The following is a 25,902-nucleotide window of genomic DNA, read 5'->3' as shown; positions in this document are numbered from 1 at the left end:
CTGTTTGCGGGACCCCTCCCTTCTGTTTGTGGTTAATGTTTCAGTCAGTTTATTTATGTTTGGGTGTTCTCTTTTTCAAAATAGAGTGTGAAAGGTTTAGTGGCATTAAATATCTGTACCCTGTATCTCTCTAGTTGGATATTTCAGTGCCACTGGACAAGTCAGGCTCAGGAGAATATTAGTACAAACTAATGGTGAAACTTGGAGTTCTAGTACTGTAACAAAATAGCTTCATCTCAGGCTCACTGAGCACTAGTCCCCTGGGGGAGCCACTCTGGCCTGCTCGTGTCGGTCATACACTCCCTCAACAGTTCAGCTCATGGGCTGAATCTTGCTTCCTCAGAGCTCCCATCTGGAGGAGAGTCAGTGCAGGAACCATTGACCAGGTTATGTTGTTTCTAGATAAGGCCAAGAAGTCAGTCTAGGCAGTGGTTCTCAATCAGGAGAGACTTTGCGTTGTCACAGCTAAGGGAGGCGGCTACTGGCTTCTGTTGGGTGGGTGCCAGGGACGCTGCCAGACATCCCACAGTGAGCAAGAGAGGCCGTCGCCACAAGGAAGAGGGAGTGAGAGCGCACTTAGTGGCTCTTTGGATTTGGAAGGTGAGCAAGAACGAAGTCAAAGATGGCTCCAGTCCTGCTTTAGGAAATAGGTGAGTGGTGGAATCATTAACTAGGATTTCCTATCAAGTAGAAAAAGTACTGATGACCAAGAAGAGCCTTACCGCTATTAGGATAAGGATTTGCCATCAAGTAAGTTAGGTTTTTAGAGCTCTTCAGATTTTAGAATTGTAGATGAGAAACTGTGGACTTGCAAATCAATAGAGACATAGCGTCATTGAAGGATGAAGAAAAGAATAAGGGGTTCATGCTAATTGGTGAAACAACAGAGGGTGAGCAGAGCTCAAGATGGACCATGTAAAGCCATTTCCAGTTTCCTTTTCCCTAAGACAGAACTGAGCACTCCTCCTCCACTCTATATCGTCCGTATTTCTGTCACTGAGTGCCTGCTACACTGCTGTCTGCATTTCTGTCCCTCAGCCTGGGGTGTGAGCTTCTAAGGGCAGAGATAGCACAGACGTAGCATAGAGTTTGGGCGTAGCTCCAGATTTTTTTGAGAGCATAAGAGGCAATAGTAACTTGAATTCTGTTTTTGCATAAAGTATCATACTTCTTTGAGCCTTATAATGGCCTTGCATGGCAGGTAAGTTCTCCCCTCCCCATCCCCTTGCCCCAGATTCTGTCTTTAAGTCATCTGAAGCTCAAAGGTATGGTGACGTGGCTATCGTTACACAGCTTGTGATAGAGGTAGGGGGCCAGTTCAAGTCCAAGTGAAGTTTAGTGGTACCTAAGGCTTAGGATTTGCGATGAGAATAGTATTTGCTGATTGTTGGTAAAGTTGTGGATATTTTTGGAGAAATGGGTTATGAAATGATACAAGCCTTACTAATTTAGTAATTCTTTTCAAACAAAATACCTTTCCTTACAATGTGTGAAAGTAATAAAAAAATGTACTCTTTTTCACTTACTAGAGGCATAAATCAGAAACACTATTGCTAGAAAAAGCAGTTTTGAATTGTAATATAAAAAAAATCATCTGTAAATAATACTGTAATTTTTTGTAAATTGTAAGTTTTATATCTTTATTAAATTTTTAATGTGTTCCTTTACTGGAACTAACAGTATCATTGTGTGCTAGTTGATTTTTCTGTTGCGTTAGAAGTGAAGTTGCCTGACATTTTGGATATCAAGCGTCTATGAGTTGTCATTCTTCTGAACCAGGTACAGTGACTTTTTTGGAGGCCTTTTTGAAGGTCTCTGACCGCAAGAAGTTTACAGTCAGGTTAGAAAGATAAGTTTTCTTTTCTTTTAAGATTTTATTTATTATTTGACAGAGAAAGAGAGAGAGAGAGAGAGAAAGTTCACAAGTTGGCAGAGAGGCAGGCAGAGAAAGAGGGGGAAGCAGGCTCCCTGCTGAGCAGAGAGCCCAATGCAGGGCTTGATCCCAGGACCCTGGGACCATGACCTGAGCTGAAGGCAGAGGCTTAACCCACTGAGCCACCTGGGCGCCCTGAAAGATAAGTTTTCTAGTGACAAACAGAGCCACCTGGGCGCCCTGAAAGATAAGTTTTCTAGTGACAAACAGTTGATACTTGGTGCATGTTTAATATTAATATAGGACAGGTGCTAGGACAGCATGATATGTGCTGTACTTGATGATAAACATGAGAAAGCTAAAAAGGACCATCCATTTCTGATGTGAGAAGTTGAAGAAGGCATAGAGGATATTCTATTTGGGAAGGGCCTCATGATGACAAGTACCTGAGCAGAGGGGAATGGAGTGAGGAGAGGAGGGAGTAGGAAGCATTCAGAGAACAGAGATCTTATAGGGTTGAGGCCGGGGATACAGAGGTTAGGGTGTGTTGTGACCTGACACTGAAGGAGCTTCCGAGAGAGGCCTGCAGCATGGAGAGCAGATCCAGTAGGGACTGTAATTGTGGGGATAGAAGGTTAGGGGCAGGTATGATGGATTCCGTAACAGTGACAGTCGCATTGCATCATATAGAGAAAGGGAAGAGATCAGAGTCAACTGGGCCTTCAGTTTCTAGCCTAGTGACTGAGTGAATTATAAAAAGTAGGAAGAACATGACAGGCAATTTGAAGATAAATGATGAATTTGGCTTTGGACATGCTAATTTTGAGGTATTGGCAGTGATCCAAATGCCAACAGATGAGCTGACTAGAGAAAGTTTGGATCTGGATTTGAGAGACAACTGAATTGTGGGTTTTGGAGATGGTTGAGGGATGATGGGTGGTAGAAGAAAGAAGGGTGCTAAGTAAGCCACAACTGTGTTTCATTCCTTCTTCCCGTGTTAGTTGAATACCTATTACATGACTGCCACTGATTAGGCACTGAGCATGCATTAACAGACAGACATTGGAGCTTACATTCTAGCATCTGCATTAGGCAGGGAATCTAAGCCAGGCTGTTCTCTATAGTATCATACAGTCAAATACGAATAAGAGGCCAAAAGAACCAGAGTTAAATAATCATCAGTCTTAAGTCTGAGAAAGGGCTATAGGGTGTGGTGACATGACAGTCATTAGTGAACAATTTCAGCACAGCGTATTAGAGTCAAAACCGGCCTGAGCGATGAGGGAGTGGTGTACAAGTGGAGGAAATTACAGTGTATAAACTGTCCTTTTCACTCTTTGGCCCTTTTAGCTAAGACTGAACATAGACTATTCTTTCAACAAGTCAGAGAGCAGTAGAGGAAGCAGTATTCTGGAAATCTGTTTTTACAATGATAGATGCTATGGGGACATGCTAGTTGGGGAGGGGGTTGGGGGATAGACAAAATAGGAAACCAACTTCATGAACACAAATACGAAACAACAAAGCATGGTCATCCCTGAGAGATGAGAAATAAATGAGCTGAGCCCTGGATTTGCCCCAGCTTGCTGCCTTGAGTTTCTTGGCCATGGCATACTTCCAGGGGGAACTGAGGTGGGATTCAGTGGACTCCCTACATTGAGATGGAGCAAGAGTTGGGGAGACCAGGGCAGCTAGGGTTCATGGGAGACAGTAATGGAGAGGAAAGAGTTATACAGAGAGAGAGCCCTGGAGATCTACAGAGGGTCTCCCTTGAGTATCCAAGGTACCCTTGGTTAGCCATGTTCACACAAGGCTAAAAGTTGTGGCTATTCCCACTAGCCAGGTTAGTTAAGTCATACTTCACAAGGTACTGGGCAGAGCTCTCAAGAGGGTCTTGCCTTAGTTATCAGCCCAAAGCTGAGCAGTGCTCTAGACTCACCTAGGAAATCGTATGAATAAAACAAAAATCTCAAACAGTTTCCTACTAACTTTAATACATCCTAGAACATAGCTATAGGAGATTACAGAAAACAAAATTACCCAGCACTTAGGGCAGAATTCAAGTGTTGGACATTAAAATATTACCAGCCATGAAAAAGGCAGGAAAACATGATTTATAATGAAAAGAAGAATCAATTGAATCTGACTCAGAACTGACCCAAAGGAATTCGCAAAGAAAGACTTAGAACTGTTACTATAACTGAATTCTTTCTGTTCATACAGTTAAGTAGAGACATGGAAAATTTTTAAAAGACCCATATAAAATTTCTGTGCTGAATACTACAATTCTGAGGTGGAAATACGCACCAGATAAGATTCAGGGCAGATTACACCTTGCAGAAGTGAAGAGTAATAACCTTGAAGGCCATTAGTATTAGAGACTATCCAAAGTGTTGAGGGAGGGAGAAGAAAGTGGAAAGTGCAAAGAGCAGCATGAACTGTGGGACAATTTCAAGTCCCCAGACATGGGTCATTGGAGTCCGTGAAGGTAAAGGATGGAGAAAGGGACAGGAAAAAATATTCGAAGAAATAAGGTCTAAAATGTATTTAAACTTAAAACTTGTCAACAAATCCAAGAAGCTCATTAAACCGTAAGAATGAAATAAGAACAAAAAACTACAACAAAGACATACTAAAAAGTTATATAATAAAGTTTCTCAAAACCAGTGATAAAGTGTGATGATTAATTTTATACTGTCAACCTGGCTGGGCCAAGGTGCTCAGGGATGTGGTCAAAAATTATCCTGGGTGTTTGTGTTTTGGGATGAGAATATTTAAATCAATGGACTTTGAGTGAAGCAGACAGCCCTCTATAATGTGGGTGGGTCCCCTCCAATCAGTTGAAGTCCTGAATAGAATGAAAGATGACCACCACTCCACTTGCCAGCAAGGAGGAAATCTGTGTCAGGGTGGCCTTTGGACTTGACATGCAGCATCAACTGTTTCCTGCTTCCTTAGCCTGCCAGGCCTACCCTGTAGATTTTAGACTTTGCCAGCCTCCGTAACTGAGTCAACTCCTTAAAATAAATATGTCTATCTATCTATCTATCTATCTTCTCTCTATAAAGGCTGTGAACAATTTCATACATATATATGAAAAATATATATATATATTTATATTTCTTATTGGTCTGTTTCTCTAAAGAACTTTGGATAAAACAAAGAAAATCTTAGAAAGCAGATAATGAATGTTACAAAGGAACCATAGTAAGAATGACATCAGATTCCGGTTTTTTCCCTGGAAACAGTACAAACAAGACTGTGGAGCAACATCATTAAAATTCTAAGGGGAAAAAAATTATCAACCTATACCCAGCAAAAATATCTTGGAAAAAGATAATTAAAGACTTTTTATTATACCTTTTTATTATACTTTTGTTGTACTGTTTCCAGCATTAAAAGAAGTGTTAAAAGAAGTCCTTCAGGCAGAAGAAAATTGATTCCAGATGGGAATCTGGATTTACACAAAGAAATGGAAAGTACAGAAATGGTGACTAGAGGGGTAATTATACAAGATTTAGTTCTTATTTAAATCTCTTTATAATTGTTTTAAAAAATAGGGGTTTATACCATACATAAAGTAAAATGTAAGAAAACAATGGCATAAAAGTCATATTGGAAAAAGAAGTATACTATTGTAGGGTTCTTATATGTGGAGTGGTTATAATAACGCTTGAAGATACAATAGACTGTGATAAGAGATGTGCTATAACCCTAAAGCAACTACTAAAATAATAGAGTGATAGCCAGTAAGGCAACAAATGAGGTAAGATGGAATTACCAAAAATTATCCAAAAATGGCAGAAAGAGAAAGAACAAGAATAGATGGACTACATAGAAAACAGGTACTAGGGTGATACACTCAAACCTAACCATCAAAAAGCAAATTAAATGTAAATGGTCTAGACTCAATTAAGGGACTGAGAGTAATAACAGATTAAATAAACAAAACTAAATAACAAATAGGACCCAATTCTATGCTGACTTGAAACAAATCTATAAAGACACAAATAGGTTGGGAAAAGAAGTCTCAGGCTACAAAGGAAAGTTGGAGTGGCTATGTTCTCAGAAGAGGTAGATATTAGAGCAAAGGATAATGCTGGGAATAAAGAAGTTCATTTTATAATGGGATCATTTAATCAAGAGAACATAGAAGTACTAAACATTTACATAACTGTTAACAGCTTTAAATACACAAAGTAAAAACTGATGGAACTTTAAAGGGAAATAGACAAACCCACATGTCAGATTTTAATACTCTCAATTACTGACAACATGTAAGAAGAAAATTAGCCAAGATAGAGTAGACTTGAAAAGTGTTATCAGCCAACTTGACTTGATTAACATTTATAAAACACTCTGACAGTAGAAGGCATTCTTCTCAAGTGCAAGTGGAAAATTAGACCGTATTTGAGGATATACAACAAGTCTCAATAAATTTAAAGAGATTCAAGTCATACTAAATATGTTCTCAGATCACAGCAGAATTGAATTAGAAATCAATATAACAGGAGGATTACTCAGGAAATCCCCAAATATTTAGATACCAAGTGACTTCTAAATAACCCATGGATCAAAGAAGAACCCAAAGGGAAATTATAAAACATTTTTCAGTGAGTGAACATAGAACACAGCAGAATTTGGGGGATGCCTCTGAAGCAGGACTTTAGAGGAAACTTACAGCACTAAACACCTATGTTAGAAAAGAAGAGCCTCAAACCAGTGATCTCAGTTACTACCTTAATGAACTAAAAGAGAAGAATGTATTAAAAACAAAGTAAAGCAGAAGAAAAGAAATACTAAAGACCAAAGTAACGTGGGAACTCAGTGAAAAAGAAGAACAGAGAAAATAATTGAAACCAAACCCTGGTTCTTTGAGAATATGAATGAAATTTTCAATTCTACTCAAATAGATCAGGAAAAAATATTGAGACACTTGTATCAGGAATGAAGAGGAGTTATATAAATAGAGGTTTTATAAAGATTAAAAGGGTATGGGACACCTGAGTGGCTCAGTGGGTTAAAGCCTCTGCCTTCGGCTCAGGTCATGATCTCAGGGTCCTGGGATCGAGCCCCGCATTGGGCTTTCTGCTCAGCGGGGAACATGCTTCTCTCTCTCTCTCTCTTCCTCTCCTGCCTGCCTCTCTGCCTACTTGTGATCTCTGTCTGTCAAATAAATGAAATCTTTTTAAAAAAGTTAAAAGGGTAATAGAGTATTATAAACCATGTTTTACCAATAAATTTGGCAATTTAAATGGAAAAATTCCTTGAAAGACAAACCATCAAAGCTCATTTAAGAAGATATAGAAAACTCAGATCTGTATTTAATGGAAATGAAGTCATAGTTAAAAAGAAAACTTGAAATCTAGTCAGCTGCACTGGTAAATTCTATTAAATTTTAATGAAAAATAATGCCAATGCTACATAATACCTCCCAGAAAATTGAAGAGGTGGGAAAACTTGTAAGACCAGTAAGGTTTTTTTAAATTTTTTAAAATGTGTTCTCAGAATTCTCTAATTCTCAGATGTGAATTAGAGCTGGTAATCTTGGAGATCTGAAGATTTGGAGGATACCTTGATCATTAATGTGGAGAACATTTGTAAGAATAGAAGCAGGAAGAGTGTGATGGACAAACGTCAGCCAAGAATTGAATTCATTAAGCTTGATTACCGGACTCTCTGAAAATTGATAAATGGAAATGCAGAGGTCCGTGTGTAAGCAGATGCCACAACCTCAGGTGGGAAATTATTAAGGCTATGGTAACATGGTCCAAAAGCATTATAAGGAACACATGCTTGTCCTGGTTGGCGCTGTTAGGGAAAGGAAAAGTTCTGTTGGCTAGCTTAAGGAGAAGGGAAAAGTACAAGAAAATGTTGGCACCTAGAGAAGACTTTCTTAACAAAGCTGAGGTTCCACATGACTAAGTGAAGGGGCTCCATCATGATAGAGGAAGGACTGGCTTGGGAAAGAGAGGCCTGAGGAAGGGTAGAGGAGGGAAGGGGTAGATGCTTATGGGTTGAGTCTGGTGTGTTCACTATAGCTAATGAAGGTGGGTAAGAGGTTGGAGAAAATAATTAGTGATGACAAAGGAAGGGGGGGAAGAAAGGCAGCAGAGAAGAGCCCAACAGGCTGATTGTAAGTTCAGTGGACCCGAAAAAACCAGTCCCCCCTGGAGTTCCAGATAAGCATAACTGGTGTGTTCAGACCTACTTCCTGGGTCTCTGTGTGTTTGTTTAGATCAGGGTGTGTGTGTGTGTGTGTGTATGTGTAATTGAAGAACAGAGGAGGTGGAAGGAAGGTCCTAAGATAAATGACAGAGCCTAACAGTAGGAGAAGATAACTAGAGGAAAAAATAAAGTGAGAAAGCCCTCGTGCATGTGAACATTTAATGTGGAAGATGGAAGAACAGCTGCAGGAGGCTGAGGGGGATGACGCACGAAGAAGAGACCAAGGGCACCAACTCCGTTTTCCAGCAACTCTAAATGTTTATAAACAAGACAATGTTTATAAGGAAAAAAAAAAAAAAAAAGGAAACAATGCTGTTGAGAAATATTTGTAACAAGTATTAGAGTTTATGGCTGGCCCACTTGGGGAATTAAATTGTATTTACAAATAGTACCTAGAAGGCAATCGATAAATGAATTAAAAGATAATTTCATAAAAAGAATTAATGGCAAAGAAGTAAGTGGGAAAGGTTCCACTTGGCCAGAAATTCAATTTGACTAGAGAATAAACCAGAAACATGTTAATTTTAAACTCGAATCTACCAGTATTGGTTTTGCTTTCTGATGAGACCCAGCGCTTGGTAAGATTGTGGTAGTATGCATGAGTGGTGGGATTGGGATTGGGATTGTCCTTTTTCTTGAAAAGCAATTATTCATATAAATCAAAGGTTGCCAAAAGATTAACATCTTTCCACCTAGCAATTATGCCACTGAGAATTTAAGTATGTAATATCAAAGAAACCATACTCACAAAGTGATTCTTTATAACACTTGTAGAACTAAAACTCTAAACTTCCTATAGCAAGGGAGTTTATTAATTAAATTGTAGTACCTCCACTGAAAAGATTATAGATTAGAGAAAAAGTCTTCTGTTGAAAAAAAAATTATGTTTGTTTTAAAATTGAACTGTGCCTTTGAATGAAAAGCAAGAAAAGAACATGTAAAAATAGCTGTGCTCTGATATGGCTGAATTATATGTGAAATTTTGTTATTTTAAATTGTTTCTCTATAATGCTTTGATAGCAAGCCAATTAAAAGTAAAATATTTTTTGGAAGAGTTGGGAATGGCTGAAAAGAGAATCTACCTTTGAGAATTTGTTTCTTAAAATAAAAGCATAACAAGAAAGATTATGTCCATCCAATTTTAGCAAGACAGAAATGTCTTCTCTTTCTTCAGAAGCAAAGGGAGTCCAAACTTTATTGGATGGTTAACTTCAAGATCTTTTACCTTTGACATAATTTTTAGAAGGTACTTAAGTTGTCAAAACTTAAAGGGCCAAGAAACCCTCCAGAGAGCGATTGGAAAGCTTGCACCTTGGTCGAGAAACAAAAGTGATCTCTGTCCTGAGTGAATTCCTTGACTGGAGATGCATGAGGAATTTGTTGATAAAAGGGTTGTTAACCTGTTGATTACAAAGAGACTCTGAACTGGAGGAATAGAGTTTAAAGGCTTGAGATAATACAGCGGTGTAACCTGGAGAAAGCTTAGCACCTGGAATTGAAAAAGGTTGAAGATCTCTTCTACTGATACTTACTACTTCACTTGTAAACAGTCGAGTGGTAGTTAAAATAGAAAAAGATCACGAAAATTTGACAGAAATGTGGAAAACGTCCATGAAAAATTGAATGAAGTATTTTTAGAAACTTAAGTATTTGCTGCATATGTGTTAAGTCACCAAGAGAAACAAGTTAGAAAATCCAATTTTCTTATCTGCTAAAGGATTGTTTAATCAATGCCAGTGGATTAAATTTGTTTTTAAGAGACCGAAATCACATTTAGAAGAATCTCACTATATTGGAAGAATTGTCCAAATGTCACAAAATTACCATGGTGTAAATCATGCCCTGGTCTAGGTCAAAGCCACCAGATCTGTGGAATGCCTTTGCCTTTAGCAGTTGTTAAAGTGATCCAAGAATTTCAGAAGTACACACTAAGTGTCCATGTGCAAGTGTGCAGACCTGTGTGTTGGTGGGTTGGGGGGGTAGTTGGGCTGTAGATCCAAATAAGATACTCATGTGTTCCACACAATGAGTAAAAATAGACCAGCCTCACTCCCCAAACTAATTTTGTTACAATTCCGGGAATGCTTTCCCTGCATAAAAAAAAAGTCCCATCCATCTCCCTCGTATCACAGGTTTTTCTGCATTTAAGGACTAAAAGACAAAAACTGAAAGTCTATGCAAACAATTATTTCCCCAAAGAATTACTAAGTCATATATTTATTAAAATTTGTGGGGTTAAATCTTAGGGGAGGTTTCAGTCTTACTAATGTAGCTTAGAGAGGCCAGGAAAAAATGACTGCGTAACTTAGGCTTCAGCCATCAACTTGTTTGAGTGGGGTCTGGGGAGACCTGCCCACAAGGCTTTCAGCCAAATACTAGAGGCCATTGATGATTGACTCCGTTGTAACTGTTATTTCCTCTTTCTTGTTTAATATAAATAATGGAATACTAATGCTAGAGGAAACCTCAAGGAGCTTATCTAGTCCACTCATTTTGCAGATGGAAGGGATTCAAGGTCAAGGAAAAATGGGGCTGGTGAATCTGAGAGCTGTGGCTAGGACTTCAAGGACATCAGCACAGTGACCACCTTTGCCGAGTATCAGAGCTTGCCTGCTTTGCGGACAAGGAAGAGTGATCAAGCCTAGTGTCACGGCCAAGTTGGACCTTTTCTCTCCCCTCCTAAGTTCCTGGTTTTGTTAATGCTGATGAAAAAGTACTTTCTGAACTCAAGCTATTTTTATTATTTTCCATTAATAAGGCATTGTAGTGTGGCCCCAAGAACACTTAACTTTGGTTCTTCCTATTGCTTTATTTATAACAAGGCAGAATAGAGGGTTGTATTTTGACCATCAGTTTCACCAGTATTTAGTTCAAAATTGGACAGAGACCTGTGAGTCAGTCAGGCTGTTGGTATCCAGAGGAGGTGTAGAGCTTTGGTGACAAGGCCTGGGGTGAAGTTTTGAAGATAGTACTTAGTAGTCTTGGCAGGGCACCTAGGCCTTCTGGCTCACTTTCCTCCTCAATAGTAGTACTGGTGTTAGGATTGTTCTGACAGTTAAATCAGGAAATAAATAAAAACCCTTAGCAAAGATCTTTAAAGAAATACTGAGATCATGTTAATGTGCCTCTAACTGAGGAACAGGCCTAAAACAAAGAAACTGATAGATAATTACATAGAAAATTACATAGAAGTACTGAATACTGAAAGAACATGGATGCTGCCAAATCAGCCCATTTCAAGAACACCATGGAAGGCTTGCCTGATGAAGTGAAGTTAAAACCACAGCTGAAGGATGAAGAGTTTGCCAGAGGGGCAAAGGGTACTAATGGAACAGAACGCACAGAGGCCCTGAGCTAGAAAGGACGTAGCTTGTTTTAGGAACCAAAGATGAAAATGAGGGGAAATGATCCAAACAAACCTGGAAAAGGAAAGAAGAACCAGACAGGTCGAGCCTCAGTAGGTGTTTTGAACTATAGCTTGAGTAGTGAGATGCTACCTGAAGGTTTTAGCTGGGGGGAGTGATATGAACAGATGTGAATTTCAAGGTGATCACTTCTGCTGATGTGTCGAGGTGACTGAGAAGGCCAACGGTAGATGCAAAGCATTGAGTTAGGAGGCTCTTAAAGGTGTCCAGATGGTGGTGGCAGCTTGGTCAAGGTTATGGAGAGAAGTGGACCTATTTGAGAACTGTTTTGTAGATGAAATCAACAAGCTTTGTTGACTGGAATTAGGAGAGAGGAAAGAGGGAATGGAAATGCTCTGGAAGGCACCAGATGTGTAGTTTATAATAGTCCTCAGATGTTTCCAGTTCTGTATGTTTAATTTTTACCACTGCTTTTGTGATGTAACAGACCTTGAGACCACCTGTGATCTTGACTGGGAGAAATTTAAAGCCTCTAGTAGTCAATTGGGGACTGTTCATATTTTGAAATCGTAGTTTTATTTACTAAACGCTTGATAGCACTGGGTACCATCTGTTCTCATTTACAGATGAGGAAACTGAGGCATAGAGGGGTTAAGTAACTTGTTTAGTTGATAATGGTAGAGCCAGAATTGGAACCCAGGTTTTCTTTCTTTGGAGCTCATGCTCTCCTGGTGATTTTTATTCCTCAAAGTATTTTGATGGTTTGACCTTTATATCTCTACTAAATATTAATATTCCCCCTACCCTTTGACTTCATCCAACCCAATGTAAAAGAATAAATAGGGTTGATCTGATAGTCATTCTTCTTGGTTACCCTTTTGGTGAACTGAAAGTGTGGCTTTAAATTTTAAATCTTCTTAATCCTTGCAAACATTTAGAATAACTAAGAAAAAAAATTTTTTTAAATTGTTTCTCTTCCATGTGTAGTACATCTTTTCTTATTTTCTGGACTGATTATGTAGGCTTTGTCCTCTGAACATTCATTACCACAGCTATACTGTAAAAATACGAAGACAGCAAAATGGAAGACTGTATATACATTTGCAGTATAAATCTAGCCACACATGTTCTATTTGGAGAGAAAACATGCGTATTCTGCAGAAACATTTATATGCCCATAAATAACATTGCTAGGTTACTTTGCTTAGCGTGAACATTTGAGGACATTTTTGCAGTCAATTTATTATATCTCTGAGGATTAAAGAGGGTAACAATGATATAATCTGCTTGTTGGATTATAAATTTCGAAAGACGTGTTTTGCATATGGGTGCAGCAATTTCTGAAAGGCTGTTCCTTTCCTTGGGCACCTGCATATTGTCAGCTTTTAAGATTCACAGCAAATTAAATATTGCTGGTGTGCTCCATAACTGTGTCTTTTTCAAAATTGGGGCCTGTCTCATCTCTCTGGAAAATCCATACTTGAGTTATCCTGAACATAGCCACTGATAGACTACTGAGCATTTGCGTAGAGCTTTTCGTTTTCAGAATTTCACAATCATTGCCTTTTAATTCATATGATACCCCTGTGAGGTAGGTAGATACATTCTAGACATCCACGTCTCCTGCAGGCAGATTTCGGTGCCAGCAGGAACATTGTGATTGGCACTGACTTTCCTTAATTTCCCAGAGGCCAGACACCTGGAGAGGCTTTTCTGCAGGCCCACGTACATGCCAGTGCTTCAACCACACGGGACTGCCTCCTCATTCCTTCTGCTGTTTTACTAAGATTCAGTGACTGCACACACCATTAACTGTAACGTGTGGCAACTGTGTCAGTCTGCATACAACCCACATGGGAGGGCTGTGTTTGGGATGAGCCATAGAGGGCCCAGTGAACATTCACATCCTAGACCAGAAATTTCGACTCTTCACACTTTCGCCACTCTAATAATGGTACTTTTCATTCAGTGGTAATATCTGTAGCTCTAGTTAAGTAGATTAGTAAATAAGCCCCCAGGATTTCTCTTAAGAGAAATATATACTATATACCCTATATATATAGTATATAGATACATATATGTATCTATATGTGTATCTATGTACTATATACTATTGAGGCAGGCAAGAGACATGCATAGCTAATGATGAAATCATCAATACACAACCAGTGGATAGAGAATGCTAACAATCACATATTGTATGCTTATTTGTGTCAGGCACTGTGATAAACATAATATATATATATATATTTTATCATTTTTATAACTACATGAGGTAGAAGCTATCAGATTCTTATCATTCCCATTTTAAAGATGATGAAAGCCAAGGCTAGTAGGTTGCCTACAGCCACAGAGCTGATTTGAACCTGGTTCTGACTCCAAAGTCCCTTTTTAACCATTAGGTGATATTCACGGCCTTAAGTGGAAGATACTATATATAATTTTAAAGTGCTAGGACAACATATAGCAAAAGAGTGGTAATAATGGGGCAGGATAGAAAAAGATACATATTGACTTCTGTTTTTATACAGTAACGCAGAACCATGCAAAAGAATTGCTCTTATCCACAGCAAACCATGTATCATTTTTACCTTTCCAGGCACCTATCATAGTTTTATGACTTCTTTCAAATTAAAGTAGTTCTGTATCTGATACTGTTAAGTCATTATCTCTTTTCTAAGAAATTATCTTCAAATTGCACATACTGATGTGTAATACCTTAGAACGAGTGGTTAGAAATTACCGAATAAATTAACTTTTAAAAATTATGGCTTTTAGTTTAAAAAGTCCTTGTAGATAGCAAAAACATTCAAATGAAATAAAAGGAAACTTAAAGACCTCCACATCCCCATCTGTCCCAGGGATCCTCACTAGTTTGTTTCTTGTGGATTCTTCCAGAAATAGTGTATTTGTTGGTATATAAGTATGTATGTTCCACCTGCTAAGCTTTTATACTAAAACCTGTGAACCAGATATGTTGAAGTCAATCATGACTTGAATGATAATAGTTAAGTCCTAAATATGTAATTTTAAAAAACTATACTCTGAGTATATTTTAATAGAAATCATTTACTGTGCATATTATAAAATGATTATGCATAAGTAGACAATTACGATTAACTTTTAAGAAAAATATATGTATGATATTAACCATGTTCTTAAAATTCTGACATAAATCCTATGTAATTCTAATATAATGTGTTATAATTTAGGTACCTTAATCTCTAGAGTTGCTGAGTTCTATGTGAGAGACAATTAACTTTAGGAATTAGATGCAAAGGTCCTCACAGATCTAATATTTTCTTTGAAGTTTCTCTGTACTTCCAGATGTCTTTCTTACAACTGATAAAATTTACAGGTGACATAACATATTAAAGAATAGGGCAGTATTTTGAAAAAGAGTTAGATTTTGCTGTAACAAACAACAGTGTTTTGAGAATTTGAAGAGGATGATGTGTTATCAATGTATCTTGAATTATTTCTGGCATAAATACAGGCTATAAAAAGTGGCTCTTAATCAGCCTTAAAAAGGCTTTGAGCATTTTATGTATTTTTAAAGGAAAAGATGCTAATTCCTTTTTTATGTTTTTGTTTTTTAATTTTAGGTTTTAGTATAAAAGCAGTGCCATTCCAGAATGCCATCTTGAATGTAAAGGAACTTGGAGGTATAACATTTAAAATCCTTTCTGTGTCTGGCTTAAATTTGCGCTAATTTGGTATTAATGTTACATGTAATTTAAAAATTGTTCTTCTAGCGGGTGATTCGTTTTTACCTTTTCCTTTGGTAATAGAGATATGTCTTTCTCCTTATATGTTTTAAAGTTTGTTGAAGACTTCTAAGTAATAAGCCTTTTCTTTTCTTTTCTTTTCTTTTTAATTAGAGAACCATGCTGTTGGTTCTGTTTCATATGCTACATATTCTTTGGTTTTATCTGTTCAAAAAATTTATTCCTGATCGAGAAGTTGGGAAGAGAGTTTTCATATAACAGAAAGATAAGCCATGCATTATGGAGGGCAAAGAACTGTATTTTAGAGTAGTTTGTATTCATACCGTTGTATTAGATCTTTTTAGAATGTATTTGTTCCGATAATAAATCTTTGCCAATGGGTTCTTTGCTGGTCAAGCACATTTATTGGATAGGCTGTACCCCAAACTATACATCACTCAGTCTTTCATTACACTCTCTGTCTGGGATTTTTTGGTTGTGTTTTATGTCAGTCAGGGTCTTAACCCATGTAAATAGGTTAACAAAGAAATCAGTCAATTCAGTGAACCTACTAAATTCTCTAATGGCACAGGAAAATGGTAAGTGCTGTGAAGTTCAGGATCATATTGGTGAGTTTAATGACTTAGAAGAAAGTTCTCTTCCATCTCTTTAATCACTTTGTGATATTGACCTCTCCCCTCCCCCACTTTTTTCTAAGTTCATTCTAAGTGACCTATTTTTAACTTGATGCAATTGAAACACAAACTTTATGCCATTTTAATAGTGTTTGATGCCACCTTATTTTTATCTCCCCTTATGTATTAGCTCATCTTCTTAGGTGTTTTAGAGAGTTATATCTAGGACAAGTTTACTCCTATCAGTCTTTTTTTATAGCTACCTTTGACTTTCGTAGCATTAATATTTAAATCAACCATGGTTGAAAAATTCTGGTTTATCCATTAAGGCATTTGATTTTGTCAAATGACTATAAAAATTCTAAAGCATGAGTGTTCTTGTCATGGAATAATTTTTCTGCATTAAAATTTTCAAAAGACTGCTCTTTTAGGTTGAATATTTTAATACGACTTTGTGGTTTCCAGTGACTCTGCTTCTCAGTGACCATAGAATTACAGAGAATATATTGTAAAAGTCCATGGAATTGAAATGTATGGTTTGAGAATTTTACTGGTTTTCAATGTGGTTGATACTTCATAAGGATTTTACTACTAGGCTAGATACTTTTGTTGAACCCCCTCCAGGTGTAAGAAACTGTTGATTAGTTGATAAGGCATTTATTATAGATGGTAGATGATACAGGTAGTGAATGTGTCTGGACAACTGAAGTGAAGGCTTCAGGGAATTTTTGTAGCCTGGACTGTGTGTCACTGTTACACTGAAATTCAATACAATAAAAGAAAAATTACAGGACGGAAGCGTTCTGTCTAATCCCAGACAAGGTTTAATTCTGCTGAAAAACCTCTGCCCTAACAATTGCAGTAATGGCCTTTATAATAAAGAGGGTACCATAAAGTTTGGTGGTAATATTTTGGTTCCTGTGATGGTTATTCTGTGATAGTTTGAGATACAGGTAAAAGCTAAAACTTCCAGGGTTGGGACAGGTACACGAGTTCCAGGCTAACGAGAATGTGTTTGGCATGTGGTATTCTACCCTTTCGCTTTTAGTCGTTCTGTTTTCCGTCAGACTGTTTCAAGGAGAAAGTGATTTGTCTGAGCAGAATCTCATTGTGTGTCCTGTGCTGAATGCTCAAAGGCAAGCTATGGAGGGAGTTGATTCCTTGATTGTGCCTTCACGAAGTCCTTTATTTAATAAATACTTTTTGAGGGCTTTCTCTGCCTGGAAGAGGATTGCACACTAGGCTCTGTCTCACCTAAGAAGGCAGGGAAAGTAGGCTAACCCATGGGAAGAGTGTAGCTTTCCTAGGATTCAGGGTATCTCTTATGTGGTAAGAAACTCTTCCGAACATAATACACACGTACGTGGCATTTAGGGAGATTTGTAACCAGCTGAAGTCCAGTTGCTTGAGAGGAGGTAGGTTGAGTGAAAATTTCAAGAGGAAAAAGTGGAGTGTTTTAGGATCAATGTGTGAAGATACGAACCCTTTGTGTAACAATAGAGGGTTTCTCAGAAGTCCAGTCAGGTTGTGTGATCCAGGGAAAAATCTTGAAATCAAGGGAGCAATTTAAGATGATAGACGGTAGTTAGCAGTACTGAGTGCCATGATGTCGCTGGCTTAGGGGTTGCCCAGATGGGTGTGTTTATGGTAGGGTTAATTCAGGAGATTGGTATGACCCCTGCACCTCCCTGCCAGGAGGAGGAACCCTTTCAGCTGGTTCCAAGGTTCCCCATCATCCTGCTTCTAAACCTTAAGTTAAACATCTCACTCATTCAAAATACAAGGCATGAACTTGTATTCCTTATCTAGTAAGAAACGGAATGAAATGAATTAACATTGACCAGTGGAGTTAAATGAAAATCACTATTGGGAGATCTTAAGAAAGTTTGTTTACATACACAGCTGATAGATGTTTGTGTCTGTGCATATATAAAACTTGTATGCATAGCATATACATACATAGTTCTGTGTTCTCAACTTTATCTTAGGAGAGTGTTTCCAAAACTCAAAAACTCTTAAGATTTTCACTCAGATTTTCTCAGGTGGTCTTTTCCTACCATTCATGCAGTTGTTCTAGCACAATTGTATATCAAGCAAGATTCTAGGAGCTGAGAATGAAAGATACCTAAAATATATCCCTTGCCTTGAAGAAACTTGTGATTTTTTTTTATTATTTATTATGGAGACATTCATGAAAACAAACATTTGAAATCAATGAAATTTTGGAAAATGAAATTGTGAGGTCAAGGTAAGACATGACACAGACATAGACCTAATCAGCCCAGCCTGATGGTATATGTTCAGGGTCCATTTTCACTATTTTGAGAATGACTTGCTGTCCTCGACTGAGCTCTCACACCCACCAGGCTGCACTGATGATGCCTATATTTACATGAAATTGAAACTCTAAATGTTTTTCTCTTTTTGCTTATTCCCATTTCTCTCCCTCCAGTGAAGTTCTCATTTCACTTTCGCAGCTTTGTGCCTAATGAGTAGGTGCTATGACTGTCTCACAGGTGATGAGACACAGGACAGCCAGGCACTGAGTGACTTGATCAAGGCTGTTGGGAGGAGGTCGGTGTGCATCTGAGCACTTAACCAGTTACTCTCCATGTGGAACACTTTATTCCATGCCTGGCGCAAGAGAAGTGCTTCCACGCACTACCTGCCGCTGCCTCTGTCATTCATTTTCTCTCTTTGACTTTCAAGTCAGACTCTTGTTCACTTTGGTCTCTGACTCCCCTCCCTGCTAGAGTCCTGTTTCCCTTCCGATCTCTTCCAGCCTGGCTTCTGAATCACTTGGAACCTCAACTTTTCAGTCTATCTCAAGGCTTGCACGAACACATCATTTTCATATTTTTATTCTTTTTATTTCATTTATTCAACAGATATTTATTAAGTATGTATCATATCCCGAGGCTGAGTTCTAGGAAGTGGTTATAGTGGCAGGTAGACGCCCAGTCCTTGCATAGGCGAGCTGTTGGACACAAGGGGCGACTCTTGTGTGCTTCTCTCCTTGAGGAAAGCCAAATACTACTATTTACAGGCCTAGAACGAATTCCTAGGTTAATCCCCTCAATACTTGACGGGATTTTTAATACCATCCATCAGGGCTTTTCTGATCTCTTCAAAGGACATTCTGTAGTATTGCTCAGTGGATTTGTTTTTCTTGTAAATTCTTTCATTTGGGAGGTTTTTGTTGAAACTAATCTAAATCCTTTTTTAGTTTTAATTAATTACTCTGTTTGTCTTGTGCTGTTTATTATTCTGGATGTCCTACAAGACACCTAGCAGGATCCTGACCAGACAGAAGGATGAATCTTTCAGCAAATTTCCCTTCTTCCTATTAGAGGATGCCCAACCATTCCGTAGGATTCTAGGCAAGTCCATTTTCCTGTGTCTCTGCTTCCTTATCTGTAAAATGTAGCCATAAGGGACGCCTGGGTGGCTCGGTTGGTTGGACGACTGCCTTCGGCTCAGGTCATGATCCCGGAGTCCCGGGATCGAGTCCCACATCGGGCTCCCGGCTCCATGGGGAGTCTGCTTCTCCTTCTGACCTTCTTCTCGCTCATGCTCTCTCTCACTGTCTCTCAAATAAATAAATAAATAAATTTAAAAAAAAAATGTAGCCATAATAATTCCTGCATTATATAACCATTGTGAAGACTAAATTAACCTAAGGCAGCTACTGAGAGATCACGTGACCCGTAGCTAACATTTTTGGAAGATTTCTGTTGTAATCACACCCTTCCCCTTCTCCATCCCCCACCCCATCAAAAAACATCTTTCAATAAAGCCTTTTCCCCAAGGTGTCTCGAAATAACCCAAGTCACATATTGATTGCTTTTTCTCTTTGCGGTCATGCCTTGCTTCCTTATGGAAAAGGTGATCTCCCCCTGCCCCGAACCTGTTTAAACTGAGAAGTCTCAGGGAAGGGACCTCCTTGGAGTCTTCTGGTTAGCAGCCTTGCATAGTTTTTGGCAGTACACACGTGTTAATATTAAGTGTTTTTGTCTCATGTACCTTATCACCTTTCCCTCTGGTTTCAGTTTCCACCTGAAAAATCTCTTCTATCATAAAGCCTCCTAATTGCTGTCATTCTGTTTGGCTTTATGTATTGTAACCACAGTACTAAGGTGAATGAAGCATCTGCCATGTAGCTGAGTTGAAAGCACCAGTCCCACTGCAGTGACCTTCCAGCTCTAGTCATTTTTTCATTTTAGAAATTTCCAGTTCTTTTTTTTTTTTTAAAGATTTATTTATTTATTTGACAGACAGAAATCACAAGGAGGCAGAGAGGCAGGGAGAGAGAGAGGAGGAAGCAGGCTCCCCGCTGAGCAGAGAGGCTGACGCGGGACTCGATCCCAGGACCCTGGAATCAGGACCTGAGCCGAAGGCAGACGCTTTAACCCACTGAGCCACCCAGGCGTCCCGAAATTTCCAGTTCTTAAATCTACAGATGCACTCGGAGATAGTTTTCTCTTGCTTTTGAAATGGCCTTTGCACACCGATAGAGCCCAGAGAAGAAATTTTCATTTCTTAACACATTTGGTTTGTTACCATGAATCGATGAGGATCCAGACGTCATAATATTCCGTTTTCTTTCCTTGACTGGATTCTGGAACCACAATTGGTTTTGTCAAATGACTTGTTTTCTCCCTCTGATATTCTAATGAGTTATGTCTGAGTCGTTTCCCCACCCAGTCAACTCTTTAGCAGTCTTGTCTTCCCCGTTGACACTTAGAAAGGCAAAAGCTAAAAAGCAGTAAGTTGTCTTCTATACTTCAGTATTTGCTGCTAGTTGTCAATCAGAAAGAAAGTTCATGAAGATTTTTGTTTGCACTTTTTTTTCTCTCTAAAGACAAGACAACTTTTCTTCTTCAGAAGGTGGTGAGGGTTGTGTGGAAAAGTGCAAGTTGTGTTCCCTTACCCATTTACTTCAACCCCTGCAATAGTGATTGAATGATTTCTGAGGATTGTCAGCTAAGCCATTTTTTTTAAAGGTTGCTTCTTTCAGCAGCCAAGCTGTTATATGAAACAGATGTTGACTCTGTCTTGTTTCTTTGTTTGCCTGAAGGAGTACACCGCCTCCTCATAGTGAAAGGTGCTGTTTCTTTGTATCCTGCTAGTTATCTTCGGGTGCTGTTAATCTGTCCAGGTTATTTGCATTTCTTAATTTCTCCGGAAACTGTACAGGGCAAATTTCTTGACAGGCAACCCAGGGGGCACTGCTGCCTTCATCATTTTAATTTCTGCTTTCTATACCCAGGCCATTTGATGTCTTTCACCAAAATAAAGCTTTCTTCCTTTAGAATCTTACATTAAAACTTAATTCAGAAGGAAAAGTAGCTCTTTCACTTGATGTGTTCTCCCTCTCCTACATATACTATGATTATTGCCTCCATAGCCCCACTACCACCTCCTGTTTAAGAAAAAAAAAATCCAGCTAAATACCTTGAAATTTACTGTCACTGCCTCTGAGAGTCATACCGTCCAACAGACAGAGGGAGGAATGAAGACTGTACCAATAAATTGGTTGAATATTAGAAACAGTATAGATAGGCTGGAAGACATTATTGCCACATTGCTTTAAGGGACAAGTGGAGTTAAAATACTGCTTGGTGGTGTAGGAGAGAACAGCTTGCCATTCAGAAACTCGTTTAGATGTCTCCAAACATGGAATTCTCTGGATTAAGGTGGCAAGAAACCATGACACTGGCAAGGGAACATGACATTACAGAGTGGGGGCCTGAAGAAGGCCAGGTCCACTGTATCCCTTACAATCATGCTGTCTGCTAAATCATAGTCAGCCACACACAAGTTAAGTGTACATATTCCATATTTGATGTATAGAATTATAACGGAGAAATGAGGTTCAGCAAGTAGAGTGTGGCCTCAAGGCGCTCTGTCCCTCTGTGCATTTGAACTTCTTGTTGTTGTTTTCTTATCTGCAAAATGTAAGTTTTAATAAATCATCACTACTTATTTCCCAAGGGATTGGGGCTGGAAAAGAAAACTGCAGTTGCCTAAAGCTCCTCGAGAGATGCTTTAAGATAGACAGTGGTATTTCCACTAATTCTGTTTTTATAGTTTGGTTCCAGTGTGATACATTGAATATAGAAACTTCTTGATATAGTATTGTTTCCTTATCTAGGAGAAGAACCAGACCTTTCTGGAATGGGAACAGCCAGTTAACTCCTGGCTCTCTGAGCTGTGTACTTTCTCACTTAGGCTTAGGCTCTACTAGGGGAAATGATATTGGGATAAAGCCAAGTCACTTGGATGGGAGTTGAAAGGCCACAGCTATCTGAATTGGTTGAACAGAATCCCAGGGTGGTGGTGTTCAAGCGTTTTTTACACTTGCTAAGGGAAAACTGAGCCAAATAGTCAGCCGAGCCAAATAAATGAATCTGGGGGCCCAGAAGTCTGTTACTGGCTGATGTAGACCTGACCTTAATTTTTGTTTTCTTCTGGAAAAATGCCCTAGGAAATTTTTTAAAAATTTGACTTCCCAGTCATAGTTTTGTATAATACTTAACAATTCATTCTTCTAAGACAATATACAAATACACACACACACACACAGTTGTAATACATATACCACACATACACACACACAATGTTCAAGAAACTAGTGTCCTGGCCTTTTGACCACCCCCACCTTGAAAAGAGGGGTTTCATGTGCCTTGAAAAGAGGGGTTTCATGTGCCTCTAGTGTAGCTCCCTCACCCATTGATTCCTGTTTGGGGTAGTCAGGTCATATCATATCTTCCAACTCTACCGAACTTCCTCACAGAACGTTCATGCTGGGTTCTGAGCTTCCTAACCTTTAGAAGAGAATAGATAGTTCTGTTTCTCCCAGGGGTTTGTCATAATAGCAACGAATTTTCATTGTGTATTTGGTTTCAGCGTGGTATTGCAGCAACAATACTGCAAGTCAAGGAACCAGTATTTTTCTCTATCAAAATAAGCCATGGCACACTGGGCAAGCCTCTTAACTTTTCCAAGGCTGCTTGCTTTTCTAGCAGCTGAGGATGCTGATAACCATTCTCCTGTTTGATACAATAGAACTAGTTTATTTTTATCTTGAAACCCATAGTATCTACTTCACTGTGGCCCCAAAGAACCATAGAGCCCATCTTTAACAACTGTGCATGATTATAATGCTTTATTTTTCTATTTTCATTTAACCTGGACTTCGGTGTTTTTTTTTTTTTTTTTTTTTGGTTAGAGTAGACATTTCAGTAAATCTGTTTTCTTTTTGTGTTTGTGTGAAACAGCTATACATACCAACTAATATTAAATTGTTGGTATTTACTAATATGAACTAATAGTCACTTGTCACTGTGCTGGCATTACAGTCTGGTGTGGGAAATACTATAATAGGATTGAGTGTGAGATGCTGTTAGGATCATCTAGAAAGGACAAAGGAAACCTCGCACAGGATAAGACAGTTTAGGAACAATCTGGGACAAAAGTCATGGAAGTGGCAGTGGGTTTGGTCTAATTTCGTTTCATCCATAAACCATATCCACTGTCAACTCCTTGACTTGTCTCATCTTTTTTTTTTTTTTTTCTAGATTCTTTTCCTCTGTAATATCTCTTTCTCCTTTCAGTATGATCTTAATTGCATCCTGTACTCAATCCTATTAACAGTGTTTAGCATACCAGTCCATAAAGTTAGAAATAATTGAAAAAACACACTGTAATCTTAAGAGTTTATCATGTTGTGATATAAAACATTCCTGCAGTTCCAGGCTGGAGAGAGATTTGCCAAGTTATGCTATAAGATACTAGAGTAAGGCTAAACCCTTCAGAAGCGCAATGGTGTTTTGTATTAAATTCATTTCAGTGAATACTTAATAAATACTGGGTGCCATCCCCTAAATATATAATTCCCACGTGTGCATGCATACAGTCATGAGCCCATTTCTTTGGTTATTTTGATAGATGAGTAATATTGGCCATAAAGATTATGAAAGTTCATAGAAAAGATTAAACAGCTTTACTAGATTTCTATAATTAGAATGACAGCTTGACAATTGTTCAAGATGTAATATATTTGTAGCTGCTCTGACCTATCCTAGAACTGAACGAAATAGAACTGGTTAAATTTGTTTTGAGGCATTGTAAATGTGTTAGTTTTAATTTCTTAAGGTCCAAAGTATTACCAAAAGCTCTGTACTGAAAATGCTTGAAAATTTTAAACTTGAAATTCACTGATATTTTATGGCATCATTGTGAGAAGTAATGTAAAGAATTTATCATATAAAGTTCACTTCTTAATACATACACTAATACATAATACTTATGACTGAAAATTGAAGGTTGGTTTTTTAAATGTGTATTCCCCTTCTTTGCCAATATCTCACAAAATGACAAAAATCAGACAACGCTTTTAAGTTAAATCTATAATACAGATTTAATCTACAATGAAGAAAGGAAATATGACAAAGACTGAGATATAGGCCATGGAAACATGAAGTAGAAGGAAAATATATCAGGATTATTAATCAGAGAGTTTATCAGAGTTATTAATTGGGGCTTTACATCTGGAGCCATGCCTTTCTTTTATTTTTCTTCTCCCCTTGTGTTAAGTAGTGGATAACAGCTGTGTTTACCCACAAACTAAATCTTGGAAGTGTGTGCTAGATTCAGGCCAAGGCAGTGTCCTAGTAATATACTGACTGCCAGGTGGGTTAGGAAGCCCACACATACGGGAGAGAAGCCACTTGTCTGTCCCTATTAATCACTGGAAGTAGGCAATGGTAAACAGAAGAGCTGGCAGACATAGATTCTCAAGCAAAAGATAAGTATATAATCACAGCATACCACAATATGAGGGAAATCAGCAGCATCAAACAAAGCTTACCCCATCAAAAGAAAAAGTATCTAAGGACCTAGAGGTAATAGAGTGATCAGAAGAAGACATTCAGAGACATGGGTTTTGTATTCATGAAAAGTAATCTAATGGAACTAGGGAAATGAAAATTTAAAGTGACATATCTGTTGACACATCTCAGATGTAAATTAATAAAACCAAGGACTGAACTAGGGGATTTCCTCAGAATACCCTGCTAAAGGCCAGCTCTGAAAGTATGAGAGAAATTTGAGAAGACCAAAGGAATAGTTCATAGAACTTCTAACATTCCTCGAAGAGGTGGAAAGGGAGAGTAAAGAGAAACTGTAGAGATTAAAGTAACCAAAGAAAATAGAAAAACCTTAAAAAGACTATTCAAATTTAATGGGTCTTCTGAGGCCAAGAAAAGTCGTAAATCTAGGCATATTGTGAAGAAAAAGAAATTATTAATTCTAACCACAGGAACACACAAGTGAGTTATTTCTGATTTTAGCATGAGAGATGTCAGGTAGAGAGAATCAAAGTCTATTTTCTTTAGATTGTAGATTATAATGAAAAGAAAGATTGAAATTTAAATATGTATCTTTAAAAATTAAGGGTAGGGGCACCTGGGTGGCTCAGTGGGTTAAAGCCTCTGCCTTCAGCTCAGGTCATGGTTTCAGGGTCCTGGGATGGAGCCCCGCATCAGGCTCTCCACCAGACAGGGAGCCTCCTTCCCGCTCTCTCTCGGCCTGCCTCTCTGCCTACTTGTGATCTCTGTCAAATAAATAAATAAAATCCTAAAAAAGAATTTTAAAAAAATAAAAATTAAGGGCAAATACTAAAACAGTGAAAGTAGGATGATCTCTCCATGAAAGAATTTTTTAAAAATCTGAAAACTTACACATTCAGCTAATAGAAAAAATAATTATCTTAGGGAATGGAGTGAGTTCATTGGGATCAAGTAGAATTTTTTTTTCTCGTGTGAACTTTGTTCATAAGAATTTTTTTTTAAAGATTTTATTTGAAAGTGAGAGAGAGTGAGTGCACGGAGGGTTATAGGGAAAGGGAAAAGCAGATTTCCTGCTGAGCAGGGAGCCCAACATGGAGCTAGATCCCAGGACCCTGAGATCATGACCTAAGCTTAAGTCAGACACTTAACTGACTGAGCCACTAGGTGCCCCATGAGATTTTTTTTTTTTTTTTTTTTTTTTAAACTTGAGAGAGAGACAGTAAGAGAGAGCATGAGAGGCGA

The 25,902-nt window shown here is 38.3% G+C and overlaps 1 protein-coding gene across 7 annotated transcripts in view; it reads left to right on the top strand.

The window, feature by feature from the left end:
• ARL15 (ADP ribosylation factor like GTPase 15) overlaps nt 1-25,902 on the top strand; it is a 405,338-nt gene that overhangs the window by 139,460 nt on the left and 239,976 nt on the right. For 6 of the 7 annotated variants that reach the window (XR_009353775.1, XR_009353776.1, XM_059173965.1 and 3 more), the window contains exon 3: nt 15,072-15,131. The exons of the other annotated variant lie outside the window; for it this stretch is intronic. Coding sequence is in view for 4 of the 6 variants with exons in the window: in XM_059173965.1 (XP_059029948.1) it covers nt 15,072-15,131 (60 nt within the window). In the remaining 2 variants the exon portion in view is untranslated. The remainder of the gene's footprint in view (nt 1-15,071; nt 15,132-25,902) is intronic. 7 annotated transcript variants of the gene reach the window in all.

This window comes from Mustela lutreola, chromosome 5 (genome assembly GCF_030435805.1).
Source record: "Mustela lutreola isolate mMusLut2 chromosome 5, mMusLut2.pri, whole genome shotgun sequence".
Lineage (NCBI taxonomy): Eukaryota > Metazoa > Chordata > Mammalia > Carnivora > Mustelidae > Mustela > Mustela lutreola.
This window is presented reverse-complemented; position numbering and strand designations above follow the sequence as displayed.